Source organism: Manis pentadactyla, chromosome Y, assembly GCF_030020395.1.
Source record: "Manis pentadactyla isolate mManPen7 chromosome Y, mManPen7.hap1, whole genome shotgun sequence".
In the NCBI taxonomy this organism is placed as follows: domain Eukaryota; kingdom Metazoa; phylum Chordata; class Mammalia; order Pholidota; family Manidae; genus Manis; species Manis pentadactyla.
In genome coordinates this window covers 923,760-946,697 of record NC_080039.1, presented here as the reverse complement: position 1 = coordinate 946,697, position 22,938 = coordinate 923,760, and the positions used below count along the sequence as shown (strand labels likewise).

Genomic DNA, 22,938 nt, shown 5'->3' with positions numbered 1-22,938 from the left:
GGAGTGAGGCCGTCTCTTAGCGGTAATGGCGGCGGCCGCTTTGTTTAGGCTGTTTGGCTGTGCCTCGCTGTTGTCGGGTAACAAGCCTCAGGCCCACCCGATCTGGGTCGGTGGGAGCGGGGCCGCCGAATGACTGACTACAAAATAAACTATGAAACGGTTATTTAGTTTTGTCTCGCGGGCCTTCTGCCTCCTTGTAATAGCCGGGTGCTGCCGATAACGAGGCCGCGTTTCGGTAGTGGAAAGTTTTGTGATGCAGGAGAGCCGGAAGAGTCACTAGAGGAGGGAACAATGGCCTCTGTGTGCCTCCCTTAACCGGTGACTGGGGGTAATGGAAGCTGGACGCAGGCTAGAAGACTTGGGAAGTTAGGAAGCTAGTACTGCCCTGCTCCCTCTCCTAAATCAGTGAAGTCGCGGGATGACTGTTTAGCCGTGGGCCGTGCGTATTTGGGGAGTGGTACAATGTGGTGTTCATGTTCTTCTGTTAATCGTTCAACTTTGGGGTTAATGAGACGAAAAGTACTCGGACAGTAGATCAGCTGAGTAGATAAGGTTTTTGTTACTGACTTTATTGTGCCTAAGGAGAGAAACCTTGAAATAGTCAAAGCTAAGGATTTCCCTAATTAAGTAGAATACATTTTTCGCCAAACTACTGGGAATGGGGGAAAGGATACGTAGTCTGAGTAGCCAGGAGAGCTACTCTATTTCATTTTTCTGTATTTTCTCCAGAGAAACAGTAAATGAGTCGTTTTGCACTTTCAAGGCACACCTTATGTCTTCCACATTTAGTAGAAGGAATTTATAGAGCATAACTTTTTACACAAACTGACGAACTCCTACTAAATTGTGCAAGAATCTTAATGACACTAATTGTTCCTAAATTTTAGTTACATGTATATTTAAGGGATTTGATAGATCTCACCGCTTGCTTTTATGAGGATGTTTTCCTGCTAATGATGCGTTATGTTAAAAGCCTGCAATTTTATGAGATTTGACGTGTTTAAAAGAGCACAAAAGTTGAAAATAAATCTAGAGCAAAGGCATTCACACTTGTAAAATTACCTGTGCAAATGGAATCTGTTTAACTCGAAAAACTGCACCCCGCGGCTCATTAGAATTAAGTAGTAAACAAATTCGTCCAGGAAAAGTTGTGATAATTAAGATTTAATGCCTTAATGTTGACCCTTGGTGTAATTTGGTAACGTTATCTTAAACTTTTACTCCAGTGTTTATAAACGTTATTGTCTTAGTAACATTTGGTGACAATGCTGTTTGCTCTTCGTGGGTTGTTTTTTTTTTTTTGGTGTATATAACTGTTCTGCTTCTAAATAGAACTTAATTAAGCTTCTTTGGTTAGTTACAGTGCAACAAAGCGGAATAACCATTTTCTATGGTGTTGAAATCTCACCAGTGTGTTGGCAGGTAGGAACTGAGATTGAAGACAGACTTTTACAAGAATGAAATGTCAGTTGTGCCACACTATAATCCCTGCAATGCGAGAAATAACTGCTTTTCAGTTGAATGATCCAGCGTTAGTAAAGTGCCACAATGCTTAACTGCCAGTTGGTGATGAGGGGTGGGTTTCTGCTTAGGGATTAACCGAATTGAATAGTTGATCAGTCTTGAGATAGGGTTATTTAAGGAGATTGCAAATTGTGCTAAACGTTTTTTGGGTAGATGTTTTTAGGCTTAAAAGAATACCAAGCAGAAAACCAGTGGCTTTGAGAAATGATTAACGATTTAGTTTGATAATTAAAGATCTTTTAGTAAGGAAAATTTTTGCAGGGAAAATTGCTTTAAATGAAGGTGTTTGAACTATCTGTAGTGGGGTGCTGGCGTCCTGCCTCTTGCATTTGTCCTTTGTAGGGTTTATAAGTAATTTTTAGTATCTTTGGTGACAGTAACTACATTTTTCTTGGTGAGTAGTTCATAATGGGTATAAGTATTGAATCACTATGTTGTACAGTTGAAACCAGTAGTATATTGTGTATCAACTATACTTAAGATTTTTAACAGCTGCAGACAGGGCAGCTAGCCTATATATAGGGTTAAAGGGAATGTAAGTCTTGAGATTTGTATTTTGTTTGTAATGCTATCTATACTTGATTTTTACCTTAGTAGTGTAGTAATGCGTGTGTCAGCATGTGAAGTTTTAATATCTTATCTTTCAGTTTGCTGGTCTAGACCTGAAATCCTCTGATAATCAAAGTGAAGGAGGAATTACAACAAGCAGTAAGTAATTTTTTTCTCTCTAAAATCTTCATTAGCTTAATGTTCACATGTCATTGTTTTTGCTAATTTTAATTGAAGCTTTTTTCCCTTCTGTTTTCCACATGAATTACTTTGACAGGCCTGGACAGTAAGAGACTTGTGGTTCTTTTTGAGTGGTAACTTGGTTTAGAAGAAAATTAATGTAGTACCAATACATTTTTATTGTTGTTTCCTGGGCAAGCAGGAAGGAGGTGGAAGACATGTTCTATCTGTGAAATTACCTGAACTGTTACCATATTGTTCAGAACCTGTATTTGTTTATGTGTTAAAGTTACTGCCATTTATTTCCCATGAAGAATCTGAGACAAATAGAACTAGGCTGTATGGGTTGTTAGGTGGTAGTGAGAATTTAAAATGTCAGCTGTATGGTGGGGACTTGGTGCTGGGAATCTAGTAACCACCATGTTGCTCATGTAATTATATGACACCAAAATAAAACAAATAAAATGTCAGCTGTATTAAATTCTTTAAAATGTTTCTACATCTTTTTGTTAGCTCTTGAAATATTTTGTTCTTTGGGGGAGCAGAGTTGGCTTGATTTCCTGTTTTGAGGACTTCACAGACATTACTATTTGGGTAGGGAGAGGAATTGGTGGTGGTATATCATTTAGCAGCTGATCTCACCTTGGTCTCAGGCTTGCAGGAAAGCAGTGGATACCCTTCAAAAAACTTCTTTAAGTATATGGTTAGTTCAGGTAATGTTATTTGCCATTATATGGATAATTTAATTCTAACGGTTTGGGATACTTAATTCAGTCGGAAAGTTAGAGATTAAAATTTGAGTTTTAAGGTATAAAACTGACTTTCTTCTTCTACTATGTAGATTTAAGTGTTTTTATTCCTTGGTGATAGACCAGGCTGTTCACTTACAAACAATCGAGGTAACACACACTGTTCTTATTGTCATTTTCCTTTCCCTGCTCTTTAATTTAAACTTGGACTTCATTTACGAGAATAGAAACAAAGCCTTATTTTGGGTAATTGGAGTTGATTTAGTGCATTTTTTCCCCTCAGATCTGTGTTTTTTGTTTGTCTGTTTGTTTGGTATCATTAATGTACAATTACATGAGGAACATTATGTATACTAGACTCCCCCAATCACTAAGTTCCCCCCACATACAATATTACAATCACTGTCCATCAGCATAGTAGGATGGTGCATGTTTTTTATTTTTTTAATTTTAATTTTGTTATCATGAATCTACAGTTACATGAAGAGCATTATGTTTACTAGGCTCTCCCCTACCCCAAGTATGCCCCACAAACCCCATTACAGTTACTGTCCATCAGCGTAGTAAGATGTTGTAGAATCATTGCTTGTCTTCTCTGTGTTGCACAGCCCTTCCCTTTCCCACACCCAGGACATTATACATGCTAATCATAATGCCCCCTATCTTCTTCCCTGCCCTTATCCCTCCCTACCCTCCTGTTCTCCCCAGTCTCTCTCCCTTTGGTAACTGTTAGTCCATTCCTGGGTTCTGTGGTTCTGCTGCTGTTTTGTTCCTTCAGTTTTTCCTTTGTTCTTATACTCCACATATGAGTGAAATCATTTGGTACTTGTCTTTCTCCTCTTGGCTTATTTCACTGAGCGTCATACCCTCTAGCTCCATCCATGTTGTTGCAAATTTTAGGATTTGTTTTCTCCTTATGGCTGAATAATACTCCATTGTGTATATGTACCACATCTTCTTTATCCATTCATCTACTGATGGACACTTAGGTTGCTTCCATTTCTTGGCTATTGTAAATAATGCTGCGATAAACATAGGGGTGCGTCTGTGTTTTTCAAAGTGGAGTGCTGCATTTTTAGGGTAAATTCCTAGAAATGGAATTCCTGGGTCAAATGATAAGTCTATTTTGAGCATTTTGAGGAACCTCCATGCTGCTTTCCACAATGGTTGAACTAAGTTACATTCCCACCAGCAGTGTACGAGGGTTCACCTTTCTCCACAACCTCGCCAACATTTGTTGTTTGTCTTTTGGATGGTAGCCATCCTTACTGGTCTGAGGTGATATCTCATTGTGGTTTTAATTTCCATTTCTATGATAATTAGCGATGTGGACCATCTTTTCATGTGTGTCTTGGCAATCTGAATTTCTTTTTTGGAGAACTGTCTGTTCAATTCCTCTGCCCATTTTTTGATGGGATTATTTGTTTTTTGTTTGTTTAGGTGGGTGAGCTCTTTATATATTTTGAATCTAAATCCTTTATCTGATCTGTAATTTACAAATATATTATCCCATTCTCTAGGGTACCTTTTTTCTCTATTGATGGTGTCTTTTTCTGTACACAAACTATTCAGCCTAATATAGTCCTGTTCATTTTTGCTTTTGTTTTCCTTGCCTGGGGAGATATGTTCAAGAAGAGGTCACTCATTTTTATGTCTAAGAGATTTTTGCCTATGTTTTTTTCCAAGAGTTTTATGGTTTCATGACTTACATTCAGGTCTCTGATCCATTTTGAATTCACTTTTGTGTATGGGGTTAAATAGTGATCCACTTTCATTCTTTTACATGTAGCTGTCCAGTTTTGCCAGCACCATCTGTTGAAGAGATTGTCATTTCCCGATTGTATGCCCATGGCTCCTTTATCGAATATTAATGACCATATATGTTTGGGTTAATGTCTAGAGTCTCTAGTATGTTCCACTGTCTTTGGCTCTGTTCTTGTGCCAGTACCAAATTGTCTTGATTACTATGGCTTTGTAGGAGAGCTTGAAGTTGTTGAGTGAGTTACCCCTCCCCCACTTTATTCTTCTTTCTCAGGATTGCTTTCGCTATTCGGGGTCTTTGGTGTTTCCAGATGAACTTTTGAACTATTTGTTCCAGTTTGTTGAAGAATATTGTTGGTAATTTGATAGGGATTGTATCAAATCTGTGTATTGCTTTGGGCAGGATGGCCATTTTGACGATATTAATTCTTCCTAGCCAAGAGCATGGGATGTGTTTCCAATTTTTAGTGTCCTCTTTAATTTCTCTTAAGAGTGTCTTATAGTTTTCAGGGTATAAGGCTTTCACTTCTTTGGTTAGGTTTATTCCTAGGTATTTTATTCTTTTTGATGCAATTGTGAATGGAATTGTTTTCCTGATTACTCTTTCTATTGGGTCATTGTTAGTGTATAGGAAAGCCACAGATTTCTGTGTGTTAATTTTTTATCCTGCAACTTTGCTGAATTCTGGTATCAGTTCTAGTAGTTTTGGAGTGGAGTCTTTTGGGTTTTTTATGTACAATATCCTGTTATCTGCAAATAGTGACAGTTTAACTTCTTCTTTACCAATCCGGATTCCTTGTATTTCTTTGTTTTGTCTGATTGCCGTGTCTAGGACCTCCAGTACTATGTTAAATAACAGTGGGGACAGTGGGCGTCCCTGTCTTGTTCCCGATCTCAGAGGAAAAGCTTTCAGCTTCTCGCTGTTCAGTATGATGTTGGCTGTGGGTTTATCATATATGGCCTTTATTAATGTGAGGTACATGCCCTCTATACTCATTTAGCTGAGAGTTTTTATCATGAATGGATGTTGAATTTTGTCAAAAGCTTTTTCAGCATCTATGGAGACGCTCTTGTGGTTTTTGCCTTTCTTTTTTTTTGATGTGGTGAATGATGTTGATGGATTTTCGAATGTTGTACAAGCCTTGCATCCCCGGGATGAATCCCACTTGGTTGTGGTGTATGATCCTCTTGATATATTTTTGAATTCAGTTTGTTAATATTTTATTGAGTATTTTTTCATCTACGTTCTTCAGGGATATTGGTCTGTAATTTTCTTTTCTGGTGTAGTGTTTGCCTGGTTTTGGCATTATGGTGATATTGGCTTCATAGAATGAGTTTGGGAGTATTTCCTCCTGTTTTACTGTTTGGAAAACTTTAAGGAGAATGGGCATTATATCTTTTCTTTATGTCTGATAAAATTCTGAAGTAAATCAATCCATCTGGCCTGGGTCTTTTTTTTCTTGGGTAGGTTTTTGATTACTGCTTCAATTTCGTTGCTGGTAAAGGATTTCTTTAGATTTTGTGTTTCTTACTTGGTCAGTCTTGGAAGGTTGTATTTTTCTAGGAAGTTGGCCATTTCTTCTAGGTTTTCCAGCTTCTCAGCATATAGGTTTTTATAGTAGTCTCTAATAATTCTTTATATTTCTGTTCGTTCCATCGTGATGTTTCCTTTCTTGTTTCTGATTCTGTTGATGTGTGTTGTTTCTCTTTTTCTTAATAAATTTGGCTAGAGGCTTATCTATTTTGTGTATTTTCTCAAAGAACTAGCTTAGTTTCATTGATTTTTATTCTATTGTTTTATTCTTCTCAATTTTGTTTATTTCTTCTCTGATCTTTATTATGTCCCTCCTTCTGCTGACTTAGGCCTCTTTTGTTCTTTTTCCAATTTTGATAATTTTGACATTAGACTATTTATTCGGGTTTGTTCTTCCTTCTTTAAGTATGCCTGGATTGCTATGTACGTTCATCTGAAGACTGCTTTAGCCGTGTCCCACAGAAATAGGGTCTTTGTGTTGTTGTCATTTATTTCCATATATTGCTGGATCTCCATTTTAATCTGGTCGTTGATCCATTGACTATTTAGAAGCATGTTGTTAAGCCTCCATGTGTTTGTGAGCCTTTTTGCCTTCTTTTTACAATTTCTAGTTTTATACCTTTGTGGTCTGAAAAGTTGGTTGGTAGAATTTCAATCTTTTTTAATTTTCTGAAGCTCTTTTTGTGGCCTAGTATGTGGTCTATTCTGGAGAATGTTCCATGTGCACTTGAGAAGAATATGTATCCTGCTGCTTTTGGGTGTAGAGTTCTATAGATGTCTATTAGGTCCATCTGTTCTAGTGTGTTGTTCAGCGCCTCTGTGTCCTTACTTATTTTCTGTCTGGTGGATTTGTCCTTTGGAGGGAATGGTGTGTTGAATTCTCCTAAGATGAATACATTGCATTCTATTTCCTCTTTAATTCTGTTAGTGTTTGTTGCACATATGCTGGTGCTCCTGTGTTGGGTGTATATCTATTTATAAAGGTTATATCCTCATGGTGGACTGAGCCCTTTATCATTATGTAATGTCCTTGTTTATCTCTTTTTACTTTCTTTGTTTTGAATTCTATTGTGTCTAATACTATTACGGCTACACCTGCTTTTTTCTCCCTATTGTTTGCATGAAATATCTTTTTTGGATGGTGTATTTTTTGAGGATATTTTCTTAGGCTTTTACAGTGATGGCCATACATGCTATATGTTATAATTCATGCAAGTTAACTAAGAGATGGCCCTTTTTAAATGTTTGTTAAGTAACTATGAGTAACTGAACTGAATTTGATAAGAGGAATTTTTTCTTAATCCATGTTCCCAAGATTGCCAGGCTTGTCTCCCACCCTTCAATTTTAGGGTAAAAATTATATTATTTAAGCAATAATTGATTTTTCGGTATTTATTCCCTACTGCAAAACAACGTTTAGAGGAGGCTTTAAAGCTTGCTTTTGTAAAAAGCTGTGTGTTGGATGTTATAATGTGCTTTTATTTTTTTTTCTCTTAGAACGGAGTTATATACCACCTCACTTAAGGAACAGAGAAGCATCTAAAGGTAGGTGATTAACAGCAACTTTGTAACCAACATTTTGTACGTTTAGAGATGAGTTAGCTTAGGGAAAATGAGGTACCTGGGAAGTCTGTACACATTTTCTCTTGTTCAAGAACAAGCATTTCCTAACTTTGAAAAGGTTCATCTAATTTAATGTAATTCAGAGTTACTTCTTTTCACCCACTTTCACTAGTATAATTTTACTGTTAACAGTTCCCACTAGTCTGCGGTTGTATCTGTAAACATTGATAACATGATTGATTTTAATTTGAAAATGGGTATGTCTCTATTAAATATGTATATTAAAACTGCACATGTATTAAGCCACCTTATACAGGTTTACTGTAGAACAGTTAAATGCAGGAGTACAAGCTTGTGCACACTTAGTAAGTTGGATAGATTCTCTGATGTTAGCTTTTTGCCTGAACTGCTTCATTTGAAAGGTTTGCTTAAAATGTTATGAAAATCCCGAATATATTTTACTGTTTGTTTTTTAATGTACAGTGGTGAAAGCTTATTAAATATATTGTTAGAATGATTTGTATGACTGAAATTTTTGAAAGAAGGGAAAGGTCAGGAAAAATATTTAAAGCTGAAAGGGAAGAATAAAGACTGGTAAATAAGTAAGGGTAGGGGGGTGTTTTAGGAAGGGAGAAGATAAACTATAGCTTGAGGTCTCTGGTTTTCCTGAATGAAACTTTTAAGTGTGTATAGATCTACCAGAAGGTAACTCAGCTAATGCTGGGTTTTTTTTCAAAGTAACTGCAGAGTTATGAAAAGGGTTAATGAGTTCTCCTCAGTGTATCTTGCTGGCATAGCATCCAGAGTATATTGAGTGTTTTGAAAGGGAGTTGTCAGTACCTTCAGGAGTTTTTGGAACAGATCTTAAAAATTCAACAATCACCCTGCTAATGGCTGTGTCTCATCCATCTGGCAAATGGTGGAGCTACAAATTTAATAAAGTGTCTGATTCTCGTCTTTATCAGCTTGTGGTGTAAGTTTACTCTTAACTTTTCAATGTCTGTAGATGAGCCTTAGAGACATGTCCAATTAGGAAATTAGGCAAGGGAGGAACTGGAGTCTCCTTTTTTCCTTGACATATTTGTGTTCTCCCCAAGCTAGATCCAACATTGTTGTATTCTAGTATTTGACAATAGTTTATGTAAGTGTACCTATACAAATAACGTTCACACCAATTGTTACTTTGGTTTTTTTAATACTGAACTGGGGAGGTGCTTACCAATACCGCATGTAAGGTAAATTCAAAAATAGGGAGATCTTCATGAGAATGGATTGAGGAACCTTTCTGGAAGATCCGAGGGTGTTAAAAGTTTTAACAAATGGACATGTTTACTAAATTTAGGGTTCTTACTGAAAACTCTACCTGCTGCAAATGTTTTGTGGTTTATTCCTTGAGGATCATGTGAAAAAATCCAGTGGTATTTTTTGAATACAGATAGCTTCATTTTATATATAGGTACGTCTGAAGACATTTAAAAGTGCACTGGAGTCAAATAGAAATATCAAAACTGCTTTTACGAGTCAAATAGAAATATTAAAACTCCTTTTACACTATTTCCATTCACTTAATTTATTTCTTGTAAGAGTAACTAGAACAGTGCTTATGTATTGAAGATGTTCAACTGACTTCTCATATTTATATCGCTGCTGATAAAGTTCCTACCAAGTTGCCTTCTCCAAGTCTTCTAATTGACTAAGTCCTGTTTTCACAGTGCCACTTATTTTCTACAGAGAGCCCATAAGAAGTAGACAAAGCATAATTCAGTGCCTGGAATTTAGTGCTTCAGCCATTATAAAATTTGAAATTTTTTGTCCTAGTATATCTGACCTGTTTCTTACTAATCACGTAGTGTATCTATTCGTTTTTTTTTTTGTTTCCCTAGGCTACTAACAGGACCTGAGGCTAATTAACCTTTTGTTACACTGGGAATTCCAGAAAGGGTATATTGTCTGGCAATAATACGTATTTTTATTTTACCAACTTTTGTATTATGGTTTGTGAGGTATTTAGGGGTGGGCATAACTAAAATGCTTCCGTAGAGCTACCCTAGCTACTTGCTTACTTCTGAAGGTAAAGATTTGGGAGAGGCACTTGAAATTTCTCTGAGAGAGCAGTCTCAGCTTTTAAGAAGAATTATCTGTGGTCTTTTCAAAATAATCTTATCGGAATAAGCCTAGGTTTTAGGAGTATAGCAAACCATGACACTTGAATGGAATATAAACTGTGTGTTTTATGGTCAATGTAAAAGTAATATACTTTCGTTACATGTAAACTTAATTTTAAAGGGTGTGTTCATTTAGTACATTGATGTTAAGATCATAAGGTTTCCTTTTTCCCTTCAGTAATTTCTCCTAGAAAAGAGGATTTAAGGCAAGAACATGACTATTTGCTGGTGAAAACCTACTACCTATATCTTTCAGTTCTCTTTTCCAGTGATTTTCATGAATAATCCATTGACCCTTGGTGTTCTACAGGGATGAAATTTAAAAAGAAGACTGAAAACCTCCTTATTTGGAAAGATCAGAATTATGTCATATTTTTTTTCTTTTTCTGTTTGTTTGTTTGGGGGGATTAGATGATAGACACCGGTCAGGTTGGAGTTGTAAAGATAAGGATGCCTACTGCAATTTTGGGTCTCGAGATTCAAGAGAAAAGCCCATTTTCTTCAGTGATCATGGATGTAGATCAACGGGAAGGTAAATTATTGTGTTATTTTGTTGATCTTTAGTCATCCTTAATGGACCATTCTTCTTTTGCAAATTTAAGCAAATGTTGGTTTACTATTGTTAGCTCAAAGATCTTTACTGATTTAATATTTTAATTTACATCCACTAGAAATATGCAATTTGATAGTGTTATTTTTGTTTAATCATTTATGGCTTTTTGTGTTGGTTTAAACATTTTTTATGACTGCACAATTTTGATAAACTGATCTTACGAATTTAATATCTGGTTGCCCCTGTATTATTTTTTACAAACAAGACTAAGATTCCTTCTTTTCTTCCTGATCTTACATTTTTGGGTTTATCAGTTTCAAAATTCAGATGTAAAGTTTATAGTAGTTAAATGTATTGTAGAACTTAATTCTTAGCATGTGAGACTTGTTCTAAGCTGAACAATTGTAGAAAAAGGAAAGAACAATGCTGGTTTTCTAAAGCTGAAAATGTATCCATTATGTATAACCATTGGTTAAGTAGAAGACCTTATTTCACAAATTGAGATGTTAATATTGAATTTTGGCATCTTAAATGTCCTTGTGACCAAAATGTTTAACTAATATATACTTCTAGAAAGATGATAACATGGCTTTGGATAAATGACATATTTTGGCAAATTGCTTGTGGTTAGGTTTGATGATCGTGGACGAAGTGGCTATGATGGTTTTGGCAGTCGTGAAAGGACTGGCTTTAGCAAATTTGAATGCAGTGGACACAGTCGTTGGGGTGACAGATCAGATGAGGATGATTGGTCAAAACCACTTCCACCAAGTGAACGCTTGGAGCAGTAAGTTTATGAAAGGTGTTGATTGTTATGACAACGTACTAGCTAGTATAATATGCATTATAATAATTTGGTTTCAGGGAACTGTTTTCTGGAAGAAACGCTGGGATTAACTTTGAGAAGTATGATGATATACCAGTAGAGGCAACTGGAAATAACTGTCCTCCACATATTGAAAGTGTAAGTTGCTTTGTGTTACTTTTTTAACAATTCTTTATTAAAGTTACTACTGAAAACTTCATTGGATTATGAAAAAGGAGAGACTGATATTTTTTAATGTTACCATTATCAGTAATCCTGAAATAAAAAATGTGTCTAATGAAGAACCAACACTATTTGTACATTAGTCCGCTTTCTTAAAAAATAACATGACGATTTTACCTGAAATGAAAGCAGGTGTAATCTAGTCATGAATAGGCAGGCATTCAGTTGGCTTCTTCCATTCTTGTATTATCAAACAAATTACAATGGATAGTGTTATTTCTCATCTTATGTACATTTGATCTGGTTAAATTTCTTTACAGTTCAGTGATGTTGAGATGGGAGAAATTATCATGGGGAACATAGAGCTTACTTGTTACACTCGTCCAACTCCAGTGCAAAAGCATGCCATTCCCATTATAAAAGAAAAAAGAGACTTGATGGCTTGTGCCCAAACAGGTAAGCTCACTTGATGAAGTTTAAAAGTCAGTATCTTACCTAGACTAGCGCTAAAAGTAGTACATTGTGTAGGGGTACCTGAGTACTGTGTTTATTAGCTTGATTTTGAGCTAGGTAAAGGCTAGTTGGTGATGTCTCTTTTTACCTTGTGTCTTTGGATCCTTTGGATGAAATCAGTGTGTCTCATCAGGGTATCTTGGGGAAGTCTGTAACAAATTGTCAGTTTGATACTGCTGCAACAGAACAAGGGAAGATCCTGTGATCCATAAAAATTAGGTTGGGGAAAAGGAAGAGAGTATTTTGGGAATTGGGGAATGGAGGAGGGCAGGAATAGTAATTTATTCTTAATTTAGGTTGGGTTAAAGATGGCAGAACAGTATTAAAACTTCTGTTTGGATGTATTACAAATTTTGAGTCATTTGAATTTAAAGTTGATGTAAGTTTTCTCAATCTCTGTCATATATGTATTATACGATGTGTATAGTAAGTTTTATAACAGTTAATGCACATTTCACAAACTAACTGCTTCAGGTGTCCACTTGGTGGAGAGGTTTTAACCAACCGTCCTCGTCTGATTTGTCACACTGATTGTGTCCACTGTGTTCATATTTGGCTAACCCAATCATATCACCATGCTTGCCCATCTTTTATACCTAATTGTGGCCTTTAGGTTAACGCCACTGCCTGCTTTCTCAATGAGTTTTCCTGAAACAACTACAGTTTTCCAATGGCAGAGACATACTGGTCCTGAGAACCCTCTTTTGGACTCTTCGGAATTGCTGACTCCTGCTTCACATTCCAACAGTGTATATACCAAAAAAGTATTGAAGTGGAAGTGGATGCAGGATTAAGCAAAATGGTTGTTTCTGTGTAAATTAAAATGCAGAGAATTGAATAGTGCATTGTATAAAATGTTCACAGAAGTTCCTCGGCTGGCACTTTTTGCTTAGCTGTGTAAATATACCATGTTTTCCAGAAAATTAGGCATAGAGTAAAATTTTCGTAGAGTAAAATTTTCTTAACACAAGAGGGTGTTTGGAATACTTCATAAAATGTTTTTCTTACAGGCTCTGGAAAAACAGCAGCATTTCTCTTATCCATCTTAAGTCAGATTTATGCAGATGGTCCAGTCGAGGCTTTGAGGGCTGTGAAGGTAAAGAAATCCTTGTAAGAAGTTTTTTCATTGGAAGACTTACCAAAATATTTGTTGGGACCCTTCTTTCTAAGTGATGCCAAGTGTACTTTATTTTCATTTTTTAAATTTTGTTTTCAGACTGATTATCCAACAGAAAGCCAGTTTTGCATGTAATTTTTAAGTAACAAAGGGAATTTTGATGTCAAGAATTTTTTAAAGAATGAACAAATTTTGGGTCTTTAAGTTTAATTCATAAAATTTCTTTTTAGGAAAATGGAAGGTATGGACGCCGTAAACAATACCCAGTTTCCTTAGTTTTAGCTCCTACAAGAGAACTGGCTGTACAGATCTATGAGGAAGCCAGAAAAGTAAATATGCATTTTACTTATTGTTGCTATTTTTAATTAGTGATACATTTCTGACTACCCAATGAATCCTTTGCTTACAGTTTTCATACCGGTCTAGAGTTCGACCTTGTGTGGTTTATGGTGGTGCTGATATTGGTCAGCAGATTCGAGATTTAGAACGTGGGTGTCACTTGTTAGTTGCCACTCCAGGGCGTCTACTGGATATGATGGAAAGAGGAAAAATTGGATTAGACTTCTGCAAGTAAGTTAATTTCTGTACCTGAGATGTAGCTTTCTTTTGGTATCATTAATCTACAATCACATGAGGAATATTATATTGCCTATACTTCCCCCATCACCAGGCCTCCGCCGCAAACCTCATTACAGTCAGTTTCCATCAGCATGTTAAGATGCTGTAGAATCACTACTTCTCTTTGTTGCAAAGCCCTCCTCGTGCCACCACTCCCCATATCATACATGCAAATCATAATGCCCCTGTCTTTTTTAACCCCCTTATCCCTCCCTTCTCACCCATCCTCCCCAGTCCCTTTCCCTTTGGTAACTGTTAGTCCATTCTTGGGTTCTTGGGGTCTGCTGCTGTTTTGTTCCTTCAGTTTCTTCTTAGCTCTTCTACTCCACATACGAGTGAGATGATTTTGTACTAGTCTTTCTCCTCCTGGCTTATTCCTCCGAACATAATAAACTCTAGCTCCATCCATGCTGTTGGAAATGATAGGATTTGTTTTCTTTTTGCAGCTGGATAATATTCCATTGTGTATATGTACCACTATCTTCTTTATCCATTCATCTCCTGATGGACACTTAGGTTGCTTCCATTTCTTGGCTATTGTGAATAGTGCTGCGATAAACTTAGGGGTGCATATGTCTTTTTCAAACTGGGCTGCTGCATTCTTAGGGTAAATTCCTAGGAGTGGAATTATTGGGTCAAACGGTATTTCTATTTTGAGTTTTTTGAGGAACCTCTGTACTGCTTTCCACATGGTTGAACCTAATTTACATTCCCACCAGCTGTGTAGGAGGGTTCCCCTTTCTCCACAACCTCGCCAACATTTGTTGTCATTTGTTTTTTCGATGCTGGCGATCCATACCGCTGTGAGGTGATATCTCATTGCGGTTTTCATTTGCATTTCTTTCATGACTAGTGATGTGGAGCATCTTTTCATATCTCTGTTGGCCATCTGCGTTTCTTTGGAGAACTCTGTAGTTTAGCTCCTCTGACCATTTTTGGATTAGATTATTTGCTTTTTGTTTGTTGAGGTGCACGCGCTCTTTATATATTTTGGATGTCAACCCTTTAATCGGATCTGTCATTTATGAATATATTCTCCCATACTGTAGGATTCCTTTTTGTTCTATTGATGGTGTCCTTTGCTGTACAGAAGCTTTTCAGCCTGGTATAGTCCCGCTTATTCATCTTTGCTTTTGTTTCCCTTGCCTGGGGAGATGCGTGCATGAAGAGGTCTCTATCCGGTTCCGCTGGTCTGTGGGTCTGTTGTGGTGACAGTACCAAATTGTCTTGATTACTGTGGCTTTGAAGTAGAGCTTGAAGTTGGGAAGCAAAATGCCCCCCACTTTATTCTTCCTTTTCAGGACTGCTGAAATGGGGGTTCCATGTGAATTTTAGAGTTGTTCCAGTTTGTTAAAGAACGCTGTAGTATTTTGATATGGAGTGCATTAAATTTGTAGACTGCTTTAATGAGTTTGGCCGTTTTGACAATATTCATTCTACCTGGGCAAGAGCATGGGATGAGTTTCCATTTGTTAGTGACCTCAGTTTCTCTTAAGAGTGTCTTGTAGTTTTCAGAATAGAGGTCTTTCACTTCCTTGGTTAGGTTTTATACCTAGGTATTTTATTCTTTTTGATGCAATTGTGAATAGAATTTTTTTCCGATTTCTCTGTCTCCAAGTTCATTGTAAGTGTATAGGAAAGCAGTAGATTTTCTGTGTATTAATTTTGTATCCTGTAACTTTGCTGAATTCAGATATTGGTTCTAGTAGGTTTGGGGTGGAGTATTTAAGTGTTTTTATGTACAATATCATGTCATCTGAAAACAGGACAATTTGATCTGACCTCTTCTTTACCAATCTGGATTCCTTGTATTTCTTTGTTCTGTCTAATTGCTGTGGCTAGGTCCTCCAGTACTATGTCGAATAACAATGGGGAGAGTGGGCATCCCTGTCTTGTTCCCAATCTTAGTAGTAAAGCTTTCAGCTTCTCACCGTTAAGTATGATGTTGGCTGTGGGTTTGTCATATATGGCCTTTATTATGTTGAGAAACTTGCCCTCTCTAGCCATATTGTTGAGAGTTTTTATCGAGAATGGATGTTTAATTTTGTTGAACACTTTCACAGTGTCTGTGGAGATGGTCATCTGGTTTTTGTCTTTCTGTTTGTTGATGTGGTGGATGATGTTGATGGATTTTCGAATGTTGTACCATCCTTCCGTCCCTGGGATGAATCCTACTTGGTCATGGTTTATGATCCTCTTGATGTTTTTTGAATTCTGTTTGCTAATATTTTGTTGAGTATTTTTGCATCTATGTTCGTCAGGGATGTTGGTCTGTAGTTTTCATTTTCTGTGGAGTCTTTGCCTGGTTTTGGTATTAGAGTGATGCTGGCTTCATAGAATGAGTTTGGAAGTTTGCCCGCCTCTTCTATTTTTTGGAAAACTTTAAGGAAAATTGATATTCTGTCTTCTGTGTATGTCTGATAAAATTCTGTGGTAAATCCACCTAGCCCGGGGGTTTTTCTCTTGAGTAGTTTTTTGATTACTGATGCAACTTCGTTGCTAGTAATTGGTGTCTTTAGATTTTCTCTTTCTTTCTTGGTCAGTCTTGGAAGGTTGTATTTTTCTAGGAAGTTGTCCATTTCTTTGAGGTTTCCAGCTTGTTAGCATCCAGATTCTCATAGTATTCTCTAATAATTCTTTGTATTTCAGTGGGGTCCGTCGTGATTTTTCCTTTCCTATTTCTAATTCTGTTGATGTGTGTAGAATCTTCTTTTTCTCTTACTAAGTCGGACTAGGGGCTTATTTCGTTTATTTTCTGAAAGATCCACCTCTTCATTTCATTGATTTTTTCTATTGTTTTATTCTTCTCAATTTTATTTATTTCTACTCTGATTTTTATTATGTCCTTTGTTTTGCTGACTTTGGACTCATTTGTTCTTTTTCCAGTTTCAATAATTGTGACTTTAGACTATTCATTTGGGATTTTTCTTCCTACTTTAAATAGGCCTGTATTTCTATATACTTTCCTCTTAGAACAGCCTTCACTGTGTCCCGCAAAAGTTGGGGCTTTGTGGTGGTGTTGTCATTTGTCTCCAAATATTGCCTGATCTCTTTTAAATTGGTCATTATCCATTGATTATTTAGGAGCACGTTGTTAAGCCTCCATGTGTTTGTGAGCCTTTTTGCTTTCTTTGTACAATTTATTTCTAGTTTTACACTTTTGCGGCCTGAGAATTTGGTTGGTAAAATCTCTACCTTTTTGAATTTACTGAGGTTCTTTTTGTGGCCTCATACGTGGTCTACTCTGGACAATGCTGCATATGCACTTGAGAAGAGTGTGTATGGGTGTAGAGTTCTATAGAAGTCTGTTAGGTCCTTCTGTTCTAGTGTGTTGTTCAGTACCTCTGTGTCCTTAGTTTCTGTCTGGTGGTGATCTGTCCTTTGGAGTAAGTGGTCTGTTGAAGTCTCCTAAAATGAATGCATTGCATTCTCTTTCCTCCTTTAGTTCTGTTAGTATTTGTTTCCCATATGCTGATACGCCTGTGTTGGGTGCATGTATATTTATAATGGTTATATCCTCTTGCTGGAATGACCTCATTCTCATTACATAATGTCCTTCTTTATTGCTTTTTACTTTCTCTGTTTTGAAGTCTATTTTGTCTGATACTAGTACTGCAACACCTGCTTTTTTCTCCCAGTTGTTTGCATAAAATATCTTTTTCCATCTCTTGACTTTTAGTCTGTGTATGTCTTTGGGTTTGAGGTGTGTGTCTGTTAAGCAGAATATAGATGGGTCTTGCTTTTTTATCCATTCTGTTACTCTGTGTCCTTTGATTGGTTTATTCAATCTGCTTACATTTATGGTGAATATTGAAAGATATGTATTTATTGCCATTGCAGGCTTTAGATTTGTGTTTACCAAATGTTCAAGGGTAGCGTCTTTACTACCTGTCTTACAAACTTCCTTATTAAGCTGTTATACATACAGTCTGATGATGATTTCTCTCCCTTCTTATTCCTCCTCCTCCATTCTTTATATGTTAGGTGTTTTATTCTGTACTCCTTGTGTTTCCTTTGACTGCTTTTGTGCGTAGTTGATTTTATTTTTTGTGTTTAGTTAGTGTTTGGTTGGTGTGCTTTCTTTGCTGTGATTTTATTTTCTGTAGTGACATCTATTTAGCCTTAGGAGTGCTCCCATCTAGAGCAGTCCCTCTAAAATACCCTGTAGAGGTGGTTTGTGGGAGGCAAATTCCCTCAACTTTTGCTTTTCCGGAAATTGTTTAATGCGTCCTTCATATTTAAATGATAATTGTGCTTGATACAGTATTCCTTGTTCTAGGCCCTTCTGTATCATTGCATTAAATATATCATGTTGTTATCTTCTGGCCTGTAAGGTTTCTGTTGAGAAGTCTGATGATATCCTGATGGTTTTCCTTTGTAGGTGACCTTTTTTCTCTCTCTGGCTGCCTTTAAAACTCTCGCCTTGTCCTTGGTCAATGCCATTTTAATTATGCGTCTTGGTGTCCTCCTCCCTGGGTCCCTTGTGGTCTTCCAAGGTCTGAGAGACTATTTCCTCCCCCAGTTTTGGGATGTTTTCAGCAGTTATTTCTTCAAAGGCACCTTCTGTCCCTTTTCCTCTCTTCTTCTTTTGGTACCCCTTTAATGTGGATATTGTCCCATTTGGCTTGGTCACACAGTTCTCTGAATGGTCTTTCATTCCTGGAGATCCTTTTATCTCTCTCTGCCTCAGCTTCTCTGTGTTTCTGTTGTCTGCTCTCTGTTCCATTAACGGTCTCTGGCACCCCAGCCAGTCTGCTCTCAAGTCCTTCCAGAGATTGTTTTATTTCTGTATTCTTCCTCCTAACTTGATCCTTTAGCTCTTGCATATTTCTCTGCAGGTCCATCAGCATGGTTATGACGTTAATATTGAATTCTTTTTCAGGGAGTTAGGTTAAATCTATCTCTCCAGGCCCTCTCTCGGGCACCAAGAGTAATTCTGGACTGCACCAAATTCCTCCGCCTTTTCATGGCGGTAGAGGAAGCTGTAGGCAGGTAGCGCTTGTGTCACAAAGTCCTCTCCTGCTTGTTGGTCACCTTGCCCTTCTCCGCTGCCTGTGCCGGTTACCCACACACCAGGAGCAGCTTCTGGTTTTATTTCCTGAGCTGCTGCAGGCGGTGCAGCCATCGGGGCATCCCCGGGCCCTGCGGGGAGAGGCAGGCACACTGGGTGTGCTCTCCTGCGATAACGGCTACCCTTCACACCCTGTCCCAGCTTCCTCTGTCTGTGCCGGGCTGCCACATGCCGTGGAGCCTCTGAGTCTGTCCCCGGTGGCTGTGGAGGAGGCCCTGGGCAGCTGCTGTGGGCGCAGCTACTCTCAGGCTGCTCCCCTGCTGTGGCAGGACCACTCGGGAAGGGTAATTGACAGGAGGCTGTTTAACCACCATGAGGGGCTTCAGAACTGCACTTCTGCTCAGAGTGTTAGTGTTTATGGTGCCTGAAGTTCCCCAGGATACCCAGCTGCTGGTCTGAGTGTGGCTGGATGCTGTGAGGCCTCTTTCTCTTTACGTCTTTCAAAAAGCACTCGCTTTTCTTTTGTCCCTAGGGCACCAGCAGTGGCAACCTGCTCACATGTTTTACTGTTGCGTTTCCCTAATATCCAGCACACCATGTACTGTGTGTCTGTGCTCCCGGTGAGGATGACTAGGGCTTGGTATTTAGCATACCTGGGCTCCCTCACCCTCCTCACTCCAACTCCTCTCCTCCCGCTGGTGGGCGGGGGTTGGTGGAGTGCTCAGCTCCTGCCGGTCCTCAGCTTGTATCTTACCCCCTTCATGAGGCGCTCGGTTCTCGCAGCTGTAGATGTAGCCTTACTGTTTGTTGTACTGTATCTTCTGGCCTCTCTTTTAGGAATAGTTGTATTTGTTGTATTTTCAAAAATATATATGGTTTTGGGAGGAGATTTCTGCTGCCCTTCTGTCGCCACCATCTTGGCCCCTCCTCTGAGATGAAGCTTTTTTAATATTAGTGGTCATTTTGTAGTGATTTATTAGTATTTAGATTAAAACATGAATGATTTTAACTTTCTACATAGTCTTTGAAAAATAACAGTTAGCCTGTATTGGTACAGAGTCAAGTAATAATCTCCTTTGCTTGTGTGACTTAAGTGTATTTCATGTGTTACTTTGTGTAGTAAGAGTGTTGGATAAATGTATCAAGCTTAATTAAAGACACAACTATATTCAACTGTAAGTTTCTCATCAGATCCTAAATTGGGTGTTTTTTTGTAACAGATACGTAGTGTTGGACGAAGCTGATAGAATGCTGGATATGGGATTTGAACCTCAGATACGTCGTATAGTTGAACAAGGCAGTATGCCACGGAAGGGTATTCGCCACACCATGATGTTCAGTGCTACCTTTCCTAAGGGAATACAGGTGTTGTTTTTTTAGAAAAAATACAACTTCCTTTTTTAGAACGTATTTGTTAATAAGTACTTGAGTGTCTTCAGACACTTAAAAAGTTAGAGTAATAATACTTCAGGCTTTTATTTTTCCCTTTTTTCAGTGGCTTGCTCATGATTTCTTGGATGATTATATCTTCCTGACGGTAGGCAGAGTTGGCTCTACGTCTGAAAGCATCACGCAGAAGGTAGTTTGGGTGGAAGAGTCAGACAAACGGTCATTTTTGCTTGACCTCTTAAATGCAGCAGGTAAGGTGAATTATAAGTAGTGTCAGCTAGGTGTAAGAAAGACCAGTTTGGCTCTCCTTAGCCTCTACCTTGTCTTTCACTTACCTTCTTAAGTGTTAAGTTTTTATTAGCTCCATGTGCTTGTTTACCTAGCACAAAATGAAAGCCAGTTAATATTTAGAAAAGGTAATTACACCTGTTGCTGTTAGTAAACAAAATCTTACATACAATTTTTCAGGGAAGGATTCACTGACGTTAGTGTTCGTGCAGACCAAGAAGCGTGCCAGTTCTCTCGAGGATTTCTTATCCTGTGAAGGATATGCTTGTACCAGTATTCATGGAGATCGATCACAGAGGGATAGAGAGGAGGCCCTTCACCAGTTCCGTTCAGGAAAAAGCCCGATTCTAGTGGCTACATCCGTGAGTACATTTTTGTTTTTGGGTTATGCATGTTTGACTATTGCTTTCTTTTAACAAAAGTTATTTTTCAGGTGGCAGCAAGAGGATTAGACATTTCAAATGTGAAACATGTAATCAATTTTGACTTGCCAAGTGATATTGAAGAATATGTACATCGGATTGGTCGTACAGGACGTGTAGGAAACCTTGGTAAAGTGTTTTAGTTTGACACAGAATCTGAAATACTAGAACCTTTATTTTTAAGGGAAGGTTGGACATGACATCAATCAGGTGTCAGATAACAGTTATTTGTATTCCAGTTTAACTTGAATTATAACGTCACATTTTTGAGTTGTAGTTATTCTGCATATAAGTAAAAACACTGAGCAACTTCACAGGAATCCAGGCATTATATACATATTTGGACTCTTGTAGGCCTTGCCACCTCATTCTTTAATGAAAGAAATAGAAATATCACAAAGGATTTGTTGGATCTACTTGTTGAAGCTAAACAAGAAGTGCCATCTTGGTTGGGAAACATGGCTCATGAACACCACTGTAAGGGCAGCAGTCATGGACATTCTAAGAGGTACGGATTGTTTCCAGCCTTCTTATTTTTCTCTATGGGGGTTAAGTAAAATACTGTGCACAATTCGCATACTTGGATAAGGGATGGCCTTAGGAAGGCTGAAGTGGAGTCAAAAATGTTGATGTTAACTGCTCAGGTCTTCAGGAACACTGAGGAATTGACCACATTGGAAACTGGTTTGAAAAATCAGAAATAGTGGGTCTATGGACAGGAATTGTCATTTTATTGAATTTCTTGTTCATTAAAAGAATTCTTCCTTTTAATAGTAGATTCAGTGGAGGATTTGGTGCCAGAGACTATCAACAAAGTAGAGTTTCCACCAGTTCTGCCTTTAGTAGTAGTCATGCAAGCAGCAGCCACAGTGGTGGAGGTGGTGACAGCAGCAGCAGAGGATTTGGTGGAGGTAACATAATTTTTTCCATTTCATATTTTTGGCAAAGACTTCTTTTTTTCAAAGAATAAATTAGTGGAGAAATTTAATTTCTAAAGAACACAAAATCCAATTCTGTAGCTATCTTTTACAACGTTTATATTTAAAGTACTTGAAAAGAAAAGTTACTTAAAAGTGCTGGCTGAATTTTTTTTTAACATCTCTTGACAGCTGGTTATGGAGGCTTCTACACTAGTGATGGACATGGAGGAAATTACAGCTTCCAGGGTGTCAGCTGCTGGGGCAATTGAATCTGCTTTACAACAAAGTCATCCTTGTAAACAACCTCATCTGGAAACCACATGTATCTTAGCCAGAACATATCGTGTAGCTTTAAGAACTGCTGTCCAGTTACCAACTGTGATTGTCCTGAAAATTCAACGGAGCTCAAAGACACAAGAAGAAAACAGTAGTCAACAGTCTATTAATAAAGTTGATTTAAAGATTTAATTGATGTAGCTTAGATTAACCCCCCCTCCTGCTTATTCCCACCCCAAACTGCATTTATACTTTTTTGACTAAGGATCGTTTGTTAATTGTGACTTAAACTTAGGACAACTTACTGTTTTGATGTCCTTTTGGCTCACTAATGCCCAAAATGTCAATCGTTCAAATAAAGATACTGAAGTTGGGCTAAAATCAAACCTTGGCACACAGGTCTAATGATGTCACTTAGCAGGAATCATCAATTTGATATAAATGTAAAGGAAAAAACTTGGGCAGTAGCTTGTGTTGAGACATTTTCATAAAGGAAGACTGGGAAGAAGAACATCTTAGTGCTGAATTAGTTCAAAATGTGGCGAATTGTACTAAGTGATTTGCTCACTCTATTCTGGTTTGGCATTTAGAACTTTTGAGCCATTGCAGCTATGTTGAGGTGGCAAGTACAAATGTATCCATATATATTTCAAAACATTCTTCAAGCATTTTGCAAGTAATACAATTCCTCTTGTAACGTTTAGGGTAAAGTCAGGCAAATGTGGGCATACTATTAGGAAAAGTGAAGAGGTTTGATAACAAGTGCTTGGAGGGGATTTCATCTTAATTAGATGTTTTTGATGCTGGCCATGCATGAA

The 22,938-nt window shown here is 37.7% G+C and overlaps 1 protein-coding gene across 1 annotated transcript; it reads left to right on the top strand.

Annotated features, from left to right (window-relative positions):
* Positions 1 to 25: 25 nt before the first annotated feature.
* LOC118907935 (ATP-dependent RNA helicase DDX3X-like) lies at positions 26 to 22,237 on the top strand. Its single transcript, XM_057496327.1, has 16 exons — positions 26 to 106; positions 2,172 to 2,232; positions 10,410 to 10,557; positions 11,210 to 11,365; positions 11,443 to 11,542; positions 11,887 to 12,022; positions 13,090 to 13,175; positions 13,427 to 13,525; positions 13,606 to 13,766; positions 20,046 to 20,190; positions 20,321 to 20,465; positions 20,683 to 20,864; positions 20,936 to 21,053; positions 21,279 to 21,432; positions 21,702 to 21,835; positions 22,034 to 22,237. Exons 1-16 carry the CDS (start codon positions 26 to 28, stop codon positions 22,111 to 22,113), a joined length of 1,986 nt encoding a protein of 661 aa, XP_057352310.1. The 3' UTR covers positions 22,114 to 22,237.
* Positions 22,238 to 22,938: the final 701 nt, after the last annotated feature.

What these genes read in the sequence shown, in the direction of transcription:
- LOC118907935 (XM_057496327.1), top strand. Translation starts at nt 26, where the DNA reads ATGGCGGCGGCCGCTTTGTTTAGGCTGTTTGGCTGTGCCTCGCTGTTG. An exon ending in ATTGGATTAGACTTCTGCAA is followed by an intron (nt 13,767 to 20,045) that starts GTAAGTTAATTT and finishes TTTTTGTAACAG; the next exon opens with ATACGTAGTGTTGGACGAAG. An exon ending in AGTCATGGACATTCTAAGAG is followed by an intron (nt 21,433 to 21,701) that starts GTACGGATTGTT and finishes TTTTAATAGTAG; the next exon opens with ATTCAGTGGAGGATTTGGTG.